The following is a 17,373-nucleotide window of genomic DNA, read 5'->3' as shown; positions in this document are numbered from 1 at the left end:
AGGCCTGATGGCACTAGAAGGTAACACTGGAGACTCTGGTGAAAGAACTCAAAATGTTTCTTAATCTCCTGAAGCTACTGTGTGGGATGATAAGAACCTGCTTTATGCAGATGCTCAAGTGGTTGCTCTTTCACTACCTGCCCAAAGTACACACCCTTTGCCACATTAAGCTTCAAATCTCTCTTCTAATGGAAGGTCAAAATTTGACTTGAGCTGTTTCTGTCATTCTTGAGATTTCTCCTGAGTATTTAAGAAGAGATGAATTGTAGAAGTCAGAATTTCATGGTCTTTAGACTTCCAGGAAATGATGAGAAATCAAAGCAGCAGAAGGAAGCCAGAAGCAGTTAGCTTGCCAAGCTCCCCAGCTGCAGCAGGCTGAATAGCACAGGAGATCACTTTTAGCCACAGAGCCAAGGAAAAGCAGAGTACTGCTGCTACTTGATTAATGAAAAATTTTCTAGATTCCACAACCCCTCCATCCCCCATCCTTCAGTACTAAGCATGGAATGCAATTTAGAAATGAGGCTGAGGAGCTTATTTCAAAAAAGATACTTTGAAATTAAAGTCTAGAAGTGGGAAGTCACTAGTATGAAGAAATACAAAAGACCAGTTGACTACAGTTGTGAGGGTTTGTGTGTGTAGTTTGGGGTTTTTTTCTCTTTTTAATTATACTCACTCTTCAGTTTGAGCACTTTAGTACAAACCTGAGTCCTTGATCTTTCATATTAAAGAGCAGCTGAATAGAAACAAATGCTCTACTGTGAGCTTTTAAGAGATATTTCCTCAATTAATAAGACACCAATATCTCCTCCCAGCATCTATCATATCTGAAAAGGTTTCCACTCCATTTTCCTTATTCTTATTTAACAATCTATTCTTAAGCTCCAAAATTATATTGACTCTTAACTTGCTTCAGAGACTTCTGCCAGTTTTACCTATCAGTGCTTTCCTACATGGTGCACCCCAGCTCAGAGGTTAGAAAACACACAGTGCCTGTACAGCCAGCTTTTCCCCTCCTGTGAGTATACCTGTAATACACCAAAAAAAACCCCAAAACTTCCTTGGGTGCATCAACCTTTCCTGTAGTGGAATCTCTTCAGAAATAACCTTTTCTAGAAAGGAAAAAACTGTCTTTAAAAGAGGACAAAGACCACTGCTGAATCAAAACATAACTCCACGGTTTTATAGAAATGAAATTATAATTATATAAGATTATATACACACTTAATCAAAGCCACTTTGATAAGTCAACGTTTCTAATTAAAACCAGTATTAGAATTCCAATTTTGAGGAGAGATTAGAAATATCAGGAATATGAAGTAGTATCAGAGGTAACAACCATAAATGAACTGTCAAACAGTATTAAGACACTGACTTATCTATAATGAACACTGCAGAAAAACATTAATGCATCTTTATGAACTTCTACCCATTTAAAGTTGCTTTCACTTCAAGAGTTAACATCACTAGAATCCCTTTATGGAAAATGCATTACCCTTAGTTGTACATATCACTCTTGTTCCTAATATGACTGTAGAGAAACCCCTATAAGGGGAACTCCATCGTCCTGTCTTTGCCTAAAGTTCTGTCTAAATACATTGCTTGCCAGACCAGCTTTGTGTACAACAGAACAAAGTAAAAACACCAAACTGACACAAAATTTAAATCCTTTTGAATAAAGGACTTTTTTTTCCCCCAGAAAACAACGTTGTACACTGTAAAAATGCCTATATGTTTAACTTTATCTAGTACTAAGGATCATGCTCAATCAGACATTCAAAAGTCATTAGGAGCAGTGAGTTCATTATCTTACGTTTACAAGTATCCCTCCTTTGTAACTAAGAAAAAGTACATTATTTTCTGCACCGATCAGTACAAGGTACAGAGAAATTTTCTTTTATAAATTGAGCTAATTATGTTTTTAGGTGGTCTGTAAAATTTATATATCCCAGTCCATTACACTCAGTTTTACATGAATACATATTACGTTCTCCTACAAAGCTTTTTGGCTTAAAAAAGGATCCTCCAAGCATTTACGTGGTAGCAGAATTATTATATCAACACATCACAGAGTTATTACAGTTACCAGCCTATCCATATTACTCTTAAAATTCCCTATTTACAGGAATTTATAACTCAGTCCTCAAAAATGTCCTTTGCTAAAACTTTATCAATAGGTTTATAATGCACAGGTAATCATTTCCTCAAAGTTGAGCTTGCAGAAAAGCATTATAATTTTGCAGTTTTATGCAACAGCTACACCTAAAAATGACAGTATTATTAATGCATAAAGATGGTTTAGTATGAAAACAGTTTGTTCACAACAGTTCTTAAACAGTTACCAGCCTATCCATATTACTCTTAAAATTCCCTATTTACAGGAATTTATAACTCAGTCCTCAAAAATGTCCTTTGCTAAAACTTTATCAATAGGTTTATAATGCACAGGTAATCATTTCCTCAAAGTTGAGCTTGCAGAAAAGCATTATAATTTTGCAGTTTTATGCAACAGCTACACCTAAAAATGACAGTATTATTAATGAAAACAGTTTGTTCACAACACTTCTTAAACATTCACATTAATTTTATATGGGCTCCTCAGTACAGGCTGGGGTTATGAAAGGCTCTTTTTCATAACAGAAAGGAAGCAAAACTAAAACAAAGAAAGGAATGCGGCTCTTGCCTCATATTGTGATTATCTTTGCATTTTCCTCAGTATGCGACGTGAGCCCTGTCAGCTGGGTCCAAATCATACAAAATTCCTTTGTGACACCCTTGTGACAGTACAGCAGAACGATTCAGTGGCTGCAGCAGCGACCCACAGGCTGGAGTTGCCCTGCGTACGGCCTGATCCTTTTTTGGGACGGTGGTGAGGAAAAGCAGCTCCACCTCAATGCAGAGCCAACTCCATCCTCAGCCACCAAACCTCCAGCTCTCCCGTTGGTTCCACGGGTGAGCTGAGTGTGCCAAATCCTGGCTGCTGCCTGCACCACTGAGCTGTGGTGAAGTCCTGTCTGCGTCCAGTCAGGAAAAGGGGGAGAGTGGTGGGAGCAGGCACCAGATAAAAAATACAAAGACAGATTTCTCGGGCTAAAAACATTATGCACATTAGCTTGAAATTAACATAGGAATGTAAAACCCATCCAAAAAATGACTACATTTATTCTGAACAAATGGTTCATACTCCTGATAGCACACAGTGTTTAACGCACAAATTAAAGGCATTACAAACTGTACAGGAAAATCTGTTAAAGCTTCCTTTTCTGTTTCAGTTCCATCTTCCTTTTCTGTTTCAGTTCCAGACTCCACTGAAAAGGAAACGAGCACGGTGTGGAGGGACGATGGCTTCTCACAACATGACATGGATCAGCTACCCAAGCAAGAATTTGGCTTTCACCTCCCCAGAAGAGATCGAAGCCTTCATAGCCTCCCAGAACATCATCTCAAGACTCATGCACTGTTACATAGCCTTTTTTGTGCCAACAGGATTCATAGCTGGCATATGTGTTCTGATCGTTTTCATAAAGAACTATTTGCAGCACAAAGCCATAGAAAACTTAGACTTACTTCTTCTACACTTCACCATCAGCAATATTATAATGATTTTTTTATCATTTACTGTCATTCCTAGACCTGACTATTTAAAAGCAACCCACCTGGCATGTAACGTGCTATCATTTTTTTTCAACTTCAGTTATTTCAATTCTCAGTATGTTTTCATTTTGACACTTCTCATACTATTACTCAAGAGATTTCCAGCAAGGACAGCTCTCAGCAAAGCAACCCAAAGACCCATATTGTGTGTTGGATTTGTACTTGTCTATGCCTTCTGCTTGTCACTGGCTGAGGCATTACTGGTTGGCACAGATAACTATCACTTGGAAACATACTGCCAGCTAGACCCATTGTTTGCATGGCCTGAGTACGAGATCATTAAGTTCACCTTCGGGTTTGGAATCCCATCATTTCTCCAGATACTCTGTTTTGCTGTTCTCTGCACTAAAGCAGCACCTGCTGGAGCTCCAGCCTTCCACCAGCACATCCGTACCTACCCCGCTGCCTACGTCCTCAGCATAACAACACTCACATGCCGCCTGTTTTATAACGTTATGATTCTCTTCAGGACAACACTGAAATTACAGAGGAGCATTGGAACTCCACAGAATGAGTTTGTGATGAATATTGCAGAAATAGTGTTGTTCTGTGAGAGCTGTGCTAGTTTGGTGTTTATACTTTGTTTTCATAAACCGTGCAAGGATGAAATCCTTAAAGTCCTACAGAACTGCCGAAGGCAAAACACTGCCAGCAATCACCTTGAAATACCAGCAACAGCTACCACCCAGGAAAGTGGGTCTCAGTAATACTCCCTGCCCTGAAGAACTGTCAACCCACTTAATTTTTTAGTTTGGTTGTGGGTTTTGGTTTGGGTTTGGTTTTTTACTTCTTAAAAAGAGTATGACTGTTCCTTCTTTAGAACCCAAACTTGGACTTTGGAAAAAGATATTTAGTTCTCTTATTTGCAGTGAGCTATGAGAAAACATGTAGGGTCTGGGGTTGTTTGTTGGTGGTTTGTTTTTTTTTTCATATACATATAAATCAAATGTTTTCTGCAAGTGTTACTTCAAAGCTAAGCATAAAGAGAAGTACTGTTGCCATAGAAGTGTGCTTTTGTAGTAATAACAGCGCCCCAGCAAAGATGCAAACAAAAACATAGCACAAAGCAACTTGGAACAAAGGTAAAAATCTACAGCATTTTCCCAGGTGTGCTTCCTCTTCTCACTTCTTCCTATATGAACTTTTTTATAACATTGGTAAATTCCCGTAGCAGTAGCAGTGAAGCAGGAGGGTTGGACTAGATGACCTTTGGATGTCCTGTCCAGCCCAGATATTCTATGATTCTATAAGAATACATTATAATCCTGAAATAGTATGTCATACTATAACTCTGCTGCATGTAAGTCTACTGTAACCCTTGTTTATATATTTTTATACACACACGCTCTGAGCATTTCTTCCCTTTTTTTATTTTCATTTTATATTTCTGTTGGAACCATTAAGATTTTTGTCTGAATTCTTGTGCCAAAAAAAAAAAAAAACCAATTAATGGAAATGTTGGTCCATAAAGGAAAGCTTCAGGTCCTATGCAAGGCACTGAACTAGGAAGATCAACAGGATGGCTAATTAAAACTTTATGCAAGAGCAAAAGCTTTTTGTTAATGTACTCTCAGCTTCAACTTTGCATTAAGACTTACAGCAATTATTGATTTAAACCATTCTTGATGTGTTCATTTACAAGTATGAAGCTGAATGTCTTGGAAGGGTCATGTTCAGTAATAAACCAACTAAAAAAGAGAAAAGCCAACCCAAAACAGTGTAACTGAGGTATGCTTTTAAAAAGGCAAAGAAAAGCAGAGCCCTAGATCCAAGCTGAAATCAAGATAAGACAAGATAAGATCATTACACATTTTGGTGAGAATTCATGGGTGAACGGTGCAAAATGGGGAAAAAACTCTGAATGAGGGAATAACCCAGCTGTGGTATAGAGTTCAGATGCAGCCCCGCAGACTCAGTAGCCAACACAGGCTGAGAGGTAGGTGCAAAGTTTTAAATGCTCGCTCTGAGCACATTGTCCCTGTAACCAAATTTGGCCAGGAGCCATCTTCGACATTTGGCTCCAGTTTCAGCTTTTCCTCTCATAGAAGTGGAGAGAACAGAAACAAGGAAGGCACAAAATTGTACTAAATCTTGGATAAAGACAGACTTAGATTGCAAAGTTATAAAAATACAGTGATGTGATGAGAAAGGCTCAAGTGACCTGAAGGGTTCTGAGAAAAGCCACTTTGATGCTTAAGTATGTGCTTTTCCATGACACCCGAATGCTAAGGGAACTGATAGATTCTTCTGCAGCTGTATGCTTTGGAAGCTCTTCCTGACAGGGTCCAGATTTGTATGGAGAGCTGGTGCAAACCAGAATTGGCTGCTTGAGAGTGAGAAAGGCAAGTACTGATCGATCAAGAGGAACATCTTCCCCAAAACAACAGCCAAGTGCATAAATGGAAGAATAAGGGACATTTTTTCAATAATAATACAGTATATATATATCTAGTACCTAGATATATGGATCTAGATTTAGACATCCAAGTCCTGAAATTCATGGACCATTATTCCATCACATGCAAACAGAGGGCAATATGTAGTCGACCAACTATGACAGCAAGGAGCAACATTTCTGCAAGACGTAAAAAAATCAGCTGGTAAGGTGTCTGCATTGTATTATGTCAGCCTGTTCTCCTGTTCAGTTTTGTTCTGCTGCCAGCATGAACAGATGGATAATTAAAGAACATTACATGTAAACAGACCATTATAGAACCCAGTCAGAAAGGAAGTACGTAGGTAAGAATCATCTCTTTGAATATAAGAGCCAATACTTGTGAAAGGATTTCTCAGCTGGCATCAGGGGCTTTGTTTTGTACCTGAGAAGTGAGAGATTACATAACACAGACTGAAGATCAGCCCTGTAGAAAGAAGTTTGAAGAGCTGAGTTGTAAAAGCTGTTATGTCAGCAAAAAAGCTGACAGACTGAGTGAAAGAGCACGTCAGAAGCTGCAGGTTGTTTATCCCAGTTCAGAGTATCAAGAGCTTCAGCTGCACCAGAGATAAGTAGGTTATTTTCTAGTGTGGGAACTATGCACAAAGGATTCTATTTTATTCACTGCTCCCATACATTTTATATTTGAGGATGAAAAAAATAAATATTGTGTTGTTTCTGAGTCCTGAGTTACTGTTACGTTTGCCTAAAAGAAAACACAGTCAGTAAATGCTGACTCTAGTTGATGAAGAAACTGACCTGGAAACTGGTCTAGGGGTGAGTGCATCCCAACAATGCATCTGTGAGGGGCATGAACATTCATCATGGGTGGAAGGATGCTCCATGATACTCTCAGCAAGGTACACAGCTACAGCAGAACCATAACCAAATGTTTCAGAAATAAAACCTGTAGGGGTCTACTGTCAGATCTAGGATTTTGGAATTGGTACATTTCATCAAGAATGAACTACTATGTAGAAGTGCTCCTGCGTGTAGCTTCTGACTACCATCTGGGAGATGTCAGTGAATATACTCTGGGCTCTTCCCTATCCACAGCTACTGGCATGGGGAAATATATTTTTTTTCTGGATGGCTGGTTATATTGTCATAAAGAAATCTCTATAGATAACAAAAGGACTTTGTAACTGAACAGTAGAAAACAAGAGTAAGAACAGTTACAAATGTAACTTATAGCAATACAGAAATGTTTTGTTAAATCACTCTTGATAAAGTTACTCAGAGCTTACATTAACATTGAGGATCAGGAATGAGAGAATCTGTTGCATGCAGACAGAATATGAGGGGAAACACCCCTCTGTGGAATAGAAGGAACAGAAACAGGCCCCAAAAAGCATTCTAAAATAATCTGATGTGAAGCAGCAAACAAGCAGCTTTTGCTAAGAATAAAAGTAGTAACTTTTAAATTATGAATAACTTGAAGTGTATCTGTAAGAACAAAATAAAATCTCCCTGCTCGGAGGTATTTTTTCCATTATACCAGCAACAGCTTTGTGGAACACTTACTCCTTCCAGGCTTCACCTAGTTTTGTACAGTATGTTCCAGAAAAAATCAAGCATATATTTTTATAGGCATGCTGTCAAAATTAACTAAAGGGATATACTGGAAAATTCAAGGAGGAATATTTTACTTCTGTACTGGTAATATTCTTATCAGTCTGAGACTTTGGCCTGCTTTTGAGAAACCCTTCCATTCAGTAAAAGAGGAGAAAAGGGCAGGCTGCTGAAGGTCCAGCATGAATTTCTGAGTTGGTAACATGTTTTGGAAAAGAACATTTGGAGACTAAAGGACTCGTATTTGCTCAACCAGCTGGCTCAAATTTTATCCAATCCCACTGCAAAACAACATCTGAGCTAAAGAGAGACTGGATTTGCACACTCCAACCTCAACTCAAGCTGCTGCACCCCTGCACATCTCACTAAGCCTGGCCTTAGTTACACTCTAATGTCAAACTTGGAGACCCTGAAAGGGCTACAGGGTTATTTACCTTGATTTTGAAGTAGATGCAGAATATTTGGGGTAGGGTGAAAGCTCAAGCAATTCAGCCAAGACAAATACTCTACAAAACATTGACACCATAGATGTTGCATGACAAATTGATTCACTAATTGTCTAGAATGAATGTGCTTCACTCCCAAGGTACAAGTGTCCAGCAAAGCTTTAGCAAAAACAATTGATCCTTTGCAAATTTTATTTTTAATTGCATTTGCATAGAACCTGAAGTCCTATGAGGAATCATTACACAACATTTCATAGTCTAATTTTGTAAAATTTTGATAATATCCCTGAAGAGTTTTGCAATACACAGTTTAAGAAAAGGAAAAAGTTTCTACAAGAGTAGTTTGAATGGGTATAGGTGCTGTCCCTTGAAAAGAAAAGGCTGAACTTTAAAAAATTATTTTTAGTTAGAAAAAATGCATTCTCAGAATTATTGGCAACCGAAATGCCTAAACACACAAAATACACTCTAGCCAAGGTTTTCTGCAGGCACAGAACACGGAATTCCAACTGAAACGATGTTTGATTATTCATAAGACAGGGAAAGTTACTGGGGCTGAACAGGATGAAGTTTGAGGGTGCTCTAAGACAGGGTGCTGGGCGCAGACAGATGTCATTCAGTGCTTGAAAAAGGTCAGAGTAAGTTTCCATGCTAACAAAGATGAAAGAGAATTTGGAGGAGGAGATCAATCTACTTGCAAAACTTCCTGATCATTACAGCAGCACCTGTATTTCCTCTGGAGATCACTTCAGTAGAGATTCTGATACAAACCTTATTTCTTCTGCAGATGGTTGGATTACACTGTAAGCATTCCAACACTATTTTATTTTATGCTTCCTTCCCCCTTCCATGCAATACAGTCGTTATCTTACTTTTTTTCAGATATATACAACCTGGTCCTGATCTAATTTCTCCAGGACTCAACAGCTTCACACCCAAAGTAGCCTTCCTTCCCCCTTCCATGCAATACAGTTATCTTACTTTTTTTCAGATTTATACAACCTGGCCCTGATCTGATTTCTCCAGGACTCAACAGCTTCATACCCAAAGTAGTTCCATGCTTCTGACAGAATCCAACAGCTCCCACACCCTGCAGAGCCCATCCTGCCTGTCACGCTGCTGGAGGGGCTGCCCTATCGAGGTGGCTCAAGAGCTGTGGTGCATTAGGCCTCTGGTCTCTCCTATATTTACACCTCCCACCTTCTTCATCCTCTGCTGTCACCCTCTTGCAACACAACAGCAAGCACGTAGGTTGAAGTCTCCTAAACTACACAGAGTATCTTCTATTAGACCCCACTTTAAGCCTCTTGGTGCAAGCAAGTACCTCATAGACATCAGTGTTCCTCAAAGACTCTGTAGTGTTTACTATGTTTATTGAGATATAGACAGTGTTTTAGCAGTTCACTACCACAGATTTTAAAATAAACTGCTAGGAAAGCTTTAAACACTGGATTATCAAGGTCTGACATTATGTGAATGCTCTCCCAACAGTTGTTTTCACAGGTGTTCTCAGCAACAGTCAAGATAAGGTACAACAGGCAGAACTGTCATACTCAATATTGTCACAACTGTGACCAAGTATGGATCATTAAGGCACTCCCTACAAAGGCCCGTGGAATATCAGCAACTGACAGGTAAAGAGGAAGGGTACAGTGTTCAGCAGCTGCTAAAATACTTTTAAGCATTTTATGGAACACAGAAGCGATGAACAGTGAGATTAAGATAGATTAATCAGTAACAATAATTTGACTGCATAAACAAGAGCCTGAAGACATTGTCGTCTGTTGTAGGAAACAGGATTCAGAGGATTCACATGATCATCTCGTAAAATATTTAGCGAAATGCTGAACTCACTAATTACAATATAATAATACTAGATTTGGCCTCTAGTTCTACTAGCAAGAAACACAGCATTTTCATGGGTCTTTCAAAAGAGACTTCCCTATCAATTCTGTACAAAAGGCAAAGCGACATATTTCTTATGAATTCAAACAAGAAAATTAGCACTTGGAATTATAAGCTTTAATAGCAAATCAGCTGATATTCACAGCTAGAAAAACAAGGATAGGCAGACCAGCTGATTATCAAATCCAAGGCCCCATAATTACAAACAACTAACACCCAGAAGCTAACATTACACATAAAGAAAAGTAAAAAGTCCTTCTGGCCCTTACAAGATCAGTGAAAGCTCTGAAGGACAGAATTAAGTACAGCAAACCCACATGATCAACAAACAACAAAGACTCTTTATAATACTGTTCATCACTACAGCAAAAAAATTAAGACATTCAAAGCTAGTATCACAAGATTTTTCTAACATTACAGTTCCAGTCTTGCAATGGAATCACATTTGCACACTTCTCAAAACAAAACACTTCAGGCTCCCTGTCCTCATAAACCTGTAGAAAGATAGTCCAGAAAACCATTCCACACACAGTGGAAGCCTGTTTGGAAAATATTCACCAGCACTAATTTGTGCAAACTTTCTTATAAACTAAATAATTTATTCCCAAACTGTTTATGAAGAGCCATTGTGTAAGAACATCTTAAAAAAAAAAGTTTTAGCAACACCACCAAAATCCTGTGTTCCTATGTGCAGCATGTTAGCAAAAAAATCAGCAAATAATATATTTGCCTCAATGGCACTAGAAGGCAAAGTGTCTTCTACTCCCAAAGCCACCTCTGTGAAGAATTTTTGCTTCCCTTTTCTACAGATGAAAAAAAAAAAAAAACACCCAAATATTGGCTACTGTAACAGATGTATAACATCCGTTATAATGACAACATCAATTGTTCACTCCACATTTCTGAAGCTGTAACATTATATTCTTGACTGCCTCAATGCTGAGATTCAGCTCATCTTACTCCAGCAGCAGTAGAACGTTGTGCCCATGTGCAGCATCCCCATGAACAGCACTTAACATTTGGGTATCAGAGCAATATAATGATAAAAAGCAACTTACACAAGTGAAATATATTTCTGATGAGAAAAAGGTTTAACCATTTTTCCATTCTAAGAATGCTGGCCACCAGTAGGTGGTGTTTCTGGAAATGGCAAGCGGGTCTGTCCCCCCTACAGATGAAATGCAAAACTCCACCTGCAATACTGCTAGTTTTGTGCAAGACTGAAGATCTACATTCTCTGCAAAATAAGCTTATTTTATCCATGTGATTTTGAGCTGAGCATGTCTAAGAAGTGCAAGGATGACGACGTATACCTGAAAAAGTAAATACAAACAGGCAGAATGGGATCGACTTGAAGGTAGGAAAATGGAAATTAATATTGTCAGTTTAGCACAATTAGCTCAGCTGCTGATTTCTCTCAATCGAATACCACTCGTTAGATTGTCCAGAGGCTGTTAAAAAATACCACATAGAACAGTAATTATTGCTTTATAGCTAAGTAAATTATGCTTAGTTACAATTTACAAATAAAACTCATAATTATTGATCAACTGAGCTATAGGTTCAAACGGACTATATAATTTGAAAAATATGCTAGAGGCAGAAAAGGGTGAAATGAACATTAGGCAAAATAAAACTGGCCAATATGAGAGAAACGATGCTTGACCAGTTCTCATGAGAAAGAAACCAGCAGAAACAGGGTTAATCCTAGCCTTATAAGGCTGTTCAGCAGCACTTCAACTGCACACAAATTAGAACAACCCTGGGAATCTTTAAAGCTTGTTTTATTGCCAAGGACATGCAGCAAGATCTGCATTTTGCTGTTGTAATCTATCCTTTATTTAAGACGTTTTAAAACGGAATCGACTTTTATATGTTGTTGTTTTTTGCTGCTGAATCATCAACAGGTGCCATCCACTGCAGCTCTGCACACCTAAATACAAGTTTTTACTGGTACCACAGTCGAAGCTGACACGTCCATTAAGCCTGTGCCCGAGCAAGAACCAGCCTTCTGTTGTTATCTGGAGGAAAATCAGCTCTGGAGAAATGGAATTAAGGTAAAATAAAGTGTTTGACAGTACACGGTTACCTGTAATGCTTGTAAATGTTTGACTTTTGGTGGCCTTTCAAGATGTAATTAAAATCTGACCACGGACCGACCTTTTAAAATCAACTGCTTAGACTGTTAACTTATCTTTTACTGTATTTAAAGTAGTTTTATTGCCTATTCAAAAATAAAAAGATGTTACTTAAAAGGCAACAGTTCATGTCTGACTTCCATAGCTTGAAAACAAGCACCAAACCTTCTTCAAGTAGGTGTAATTTCAGAGGGATATTTTAGCATAAAAATTTACATTATGAAAGTGATCCAAACCATAACAACAGCTACTGTGTACTTAGACTGATTTCATTAAGAAATAAAAGCTTTGGAACTGATATCTTTGTATCTGCTAGCTACTTCTGATAGCTTGAATACATTTAAGCCAACTCAGAGCTGCTATTTCTGACTAAAAATATTCTACCACTCCTACTCCATTAGTGGTCTGCTCCTTTTTCTCCCCCAGACTGTACATCAGCATGATTTAAGTCATTAAAATGTGGATGTATGCATGAATTTTACTAGTAAAAAATGTAATTTTATTTTTAGTGTAATCAGAATCAGAAAGTTTTAGTAGTAAGATGAAGATTAAAGCAACACAAAATACCCTGGGTTGTCATTAGCTTGCTGTTTTATTTGTTTGGGGTGTTTCTTGTTGGGTTGGGGTTTTTTTTTTTCCTTTAAATAAACTTATAGCAATGCTTCAAGCCCATAGCATTCAACATTTCTAAGTAAACAAACCAGATAACTGATATTTTCCATTCCTATCCGGAAGTCAGTGCAACATAATTAGTCACCAAGAAAAACAAATCGAGTATAATAATGTTGGTGTAAATCAATACACTGCTTGGATTACCTTTGGTTCTAAAATCTGCCTTTTCCTTCCCACTGAAAGCAAAAGGAATCTTTCATCTTTGCTTTTCATCTCTGTTGTCTTCTCAGCTATAGACTCGGCTACTTAATAGCCTTAACAAGCTGATGATTAAATATACTTATTTTTTAATATCTCTCTATATCTATATATTATAAATATAGTTTTTCTTCCGTAGGCTAAACTCACTCATCTGATTTTCTATATTTCTATATTTCCCAATACTGAATCCCTTCAGGGTACATGAAATTTTAACAGATCTATCCTCAAAATATGTTATGGAGAACAAATCTGAATTCTTTTAACTGAACCTTTGTATATATATTCAAACATTATGCTTCCTACAACCTCAGCCATGTATGTTAAGTTAGCAGAAGCATATGGTACAATGCAGGAGTATGAGATTAATCATTTTCCATTTGCAAATTGCAGGTCCAAGGATGTTCATTGATTATTAAAAGAAAACAAATGGAGCTAAAATTCTACTACCTTCCACCCTGCACGAAGAAACACTGTTGATGAAAAGCTTTTATTAAAGAGATCCAAGTACCACAATGGTAAAAAGATTCCTACATGATCTTAAGGCATACAGGAACTGCAAATTCTTTGATTTGCAACTTACATAGTGTCCTGTAAAAAAAAAACCAAAAAAACTAAGAAATTTACTATTTCTGTTACTTTTCAGACAATTTTAACCCTTATTAATTTGACTTCCAAATAATTTTGATTTCCTATACAAAAGTCTACAACTTTTTCCATTCCAATCAAAATGCCTAACACGAACTTAGTTGAAAACAACCAAAAATCTCCTTTTTTTGGCATTACCACCAAACTGTGAGTACTAACATCTTTTCTGCAGATATTTTAACCATGGAAACCTATTCTGCCTCAGTATCACCTGTTATATGTAACAGCACAACTTTTAACCTAAATGGATCGCATTTGTGTAACGAAAGCATCTCTTCGAGATTAGCCGATAAATCAGAACACCAACAATATGTGATTGGTCTCTTCTTATCATGTCTTTACACAATATTTCTTTTTCCTATTGGCTTTGTAGGAAACATTCTGATACTGGTTGTCAACATAAGCTTTCGTGAAAAAATGACTATTCCAGACCTCTACTTCATCAACCTTGCAGTAGCTGATCTCATTTTAGTCGCCGATTCTCTCATTGAGGTTTTCAATCTTGACGAAAAGTATTATGATATCACTATTATTTGTACCTTTATGTCTTTGTTCCTTCAGATCAACATGTATAGCAGCATTTTCTTTCTGACATGGATGAGTTTTGACAGATACATGGCACTGGCAAAAGTAATGAGGTCCAACATATTTCGCACTATGCAACACGCTAGATTAAGCTGTGGTCTCATATGGATGGCGTCTATATCTGCAGCACTAGTCCCATTTACAGCTGTGCATTTACAACACACCGGAGAGGTCTATTTTTGTTTTGCAGATGTAAAAGAAATCCAGTGGCTAGAAATAACCTTGGGGTTTATTATCCCCTTTGTGATCATCGGTCTGTGTTACTCGTTAATTGTTCGAGTCCTTGTAAGAGCACACAAGCACAGGAGCCTCCGGCTGCGGCGACAAAAGGCTCTCCGGATGATTTTTGTTGTTGTCTTGGTTTTCTTTATCTGCTGGCTACCTGAAAACGTCTTCATTAGTGTTCAACTCCTTCAAAAGAAAAGCGAGCCTGCCTCTTCCAGCAGCCCATCCTTCAGGCACGATTATCCTTTAACGGGACATATTGTGAACCTCGCAGCCTTTTCTAACAGCTGTTTGAACCCTTTAATTTACAGTTTTCTCGGGGAAACCTTCAGAGACAAACTGCGACTGTATATTGAACAGAAAACAAAAATGTCCACACTGCATCGCTTCTGCCAGGCCGCCCTAACCTCTGTCATTCCTGACAGCAATGAGCAATCAGAAGTCTGATTTAGCAGTGGTTGTATCAAACATATGACACTCAAGTTGTGCAAATAGTGAACAACACGCTTGCTACTACCAGAAAAAAGTGTGGGTTGGTGTATGTGTGTGTATATATATAAATATATATATGCAGTATCACTCCGAGTACTGAAGGTTCATATTCAAAATGTTTTTATGACAAGACTTTAATGTAGAGGAATAAGGTTTAGTCAGATTTATATTTAATTATGAACAGGATTATTAAAAGCTGAGCACTGATGAAGCTTTATTTTGCATTATACATGTATGAATGACAATATAAAAGAAAATCTTATCAAGTTAGGAAGACTCTAGATGTAACCTGATTATCAGAGATGCTACTTCGCTGGTGTATATATAAGGTACTTCCACTGAAATAATGAAGCTGCCGTAACAGCAGGGGAAAATCATTGCAACATATTGATGTGGAGATGCAGAAAACATTGATTTTTTTCACCCAAATATATTAAGATAAATGGTTTTGCTTAGAAGAAATACATAGCACTATCATCACTGTATTCTAGCATGTCTTCCACAATTAACTTTTCTTAAATCTTATTATAATCTAGCATGGTGGTGAGTCTTCTTCTCACATGTAATCTACTGTTTACATCAGTACTTGATCAAAACTGAAATCATCTGCAACTATATTGCTCATCTCAAGGAACTTCACAGAAGCAAAATGTAATGCTTCATTCTGTCTTTCAAGGATTGCCCAACCCAGTCTTTCCCAGGACAGACAATTTGGCCTTTTGTCAGAAATGCCAGTGCACATGTACTTACATTCATATCTGCCTTCAGATCTAAATGCAATTTGCACAAGATCTCTCTACATTTATCAGGCCTATTTTAATTGCCTGAACAAAATGCTGTGGCTTTTTAAAAAAAAAAAAAAGTGATGTTCTGCCAAAAAAAAAAAAAAATTGCTTATGAAAATGACAAACTTCAGTTTTTAGAAAAAAGAACTAATGGAATGAGGAGTGTGATTAGCTGTATCAGAGTCGCACTTTGTGTGTCATCCATCCCACCTCCAGAAACCACTGGCCTCTCAGGATTTTAAGACACATGTTGGTTGCTTTGTTCTTTTGAAGATTAATTATATTAAGAAAACAAACATTAGCACCATGTACTTGAAAACTACAGTTTTTAATTTCTGCTAAAAAAATAATAATTGGGTTTTAAATCTGATTGATGTTTAGCACTGGTTACTGCTGAACTTGTTCAGAGGAAGCTAGAAAGTTCTTAGAGATTTAGTGTGCAAGATCATTAAAACATCACTTGCTGCATCTCTTAAGTGAACAAACTCCCTTCACCTCTGTGCTCATTGACACCATAACTCTGCAGAATAAAATGCTTTGTCTGGTTTTCGGATGTCATATATGAAATAATCAGCACATGAATGGATTTTAAAGGATTTTTAAATGTAGACATTTCAAACAATGTCTAAAGTTACTAAGCAATAAAGAAAACAGTGAAAACAATGATTCCACTCATATTTCTCACGAAACACTAAGAGGTTCCTAGTGGAAGCTTTGGCCACAAAAGACTTGACCTATAAACAGAAAGGCCACAAGAGGATGGCTGAATTTGAAATAGATAGTTAGATATTCCTGCAACTGAAACAGGAACTGCAGGGTGGAGTTAGTGGCAACTGCTGATTATTGTCAAGTGACTGCTAATCACAGCCTAAGGAAAAATGTCATCTAGTCATATCTTCCCTGTAGAACACCAAATATATCTCCTTCTCCAGAAGGACGCAAGCATTGCCATGCCTTCTCTGTACACAACGGGTTCCTAAACAACACTTAGCAAGAACTCTCACACCATTTGCTACACCACACACAGCCCTTTTTCCTCATTATTTTCATTTTTGGAATTAGCCACAATTACTCATGTCCTATTGACTGCCAACATGCATTAATCACAGCTTGAAAGACAGTTATTTCAGGCCACACTGACCCCAAGGAACGGCTAATTCTCTTGGCAGTGCAATTCTGTGAAGCGAGACACATCTTCTAAGATGACAGATGTATTAGGTTTGTGTAATCTCACCACTCACCATTAATAACTTATTTGTGGTTACAGAAATGCACTTTCCCAACTGTAGCTGTTGCTTGTTTTATGTTTATAGCAGTAAACTCCTTTCCTCTTCTCCTCCCTTCCAATACAGGAATCTGGTTTCTGATCAAGGCTACAGTAGAAGCCCTTCTACCACCACTGTAGATAGCAAATCAAGAAAGTGTCTTTAATAAACAGGCAGTGATAGCAAATGCCTGCTCATGCACACTATGGAGTATTTGTTTCTACACGACTGTATTCAGTAATGTCCTGCTATCACAGTGATATCTATAAAAGATCAGATTGCTACGGTATGAAGAAAACAATATTTACTCAACCTGAAACACCTTATTGCACGTTTAAAATCAAATTACAAACC

At 37.7% G+C, this 17,373-nt stretch overlaps 1 protein-coding gene across 1 annotated transcript; it reads left to right on the top strand.

The window, feature by feature from the left end:
• Window positions 1–12,044: 12,044 nt before the first annotated feature.
• On the top strand, window positions 12,045–14,939 carry GPER1 (G protein-coupled estrogen receptor 1). Its single transcript, XM_008943417.1, has 2 exons — window positions 12,045–12,068; window positions 13,413–14,939. The coding sequence occupies exon 2, from the start codon at window positions 13,851–13,853 to the stop codon at window positions 14,922–14,924; it is 1,074 nt and encodes a 357-aa protein (XP_008941665.1). The 5' UTR covers window positions 12,045–12,068; window positions 13,413–13,850; the 3' UTR covers window positions 14,925–14,939.
• The last annotated feature ends 2,434 nt before the right edge of the window (window positions 14,940–17,373 follow it).

This window comes from Merops nubicus, unplaced genomic scaffold (genome assembly GCF_000691845.1).
Source record: "Merops nubicus isolate BGI_N331 unplaced genomic scaffold, ASM69184v1 scaffold11087, whole genome shotgun sequence".
Lineage (NCBI taxonomy): Eukaryota > Metazoa > Chordata > Aves > Coraciiformes > Meropidae > Merops > Merops nubicus.
The sequence above is the reverse complement of the archived record's forward strand: the minus strand, read 5'-3'. Positions and strand labels throughout refer to the sequence as shown.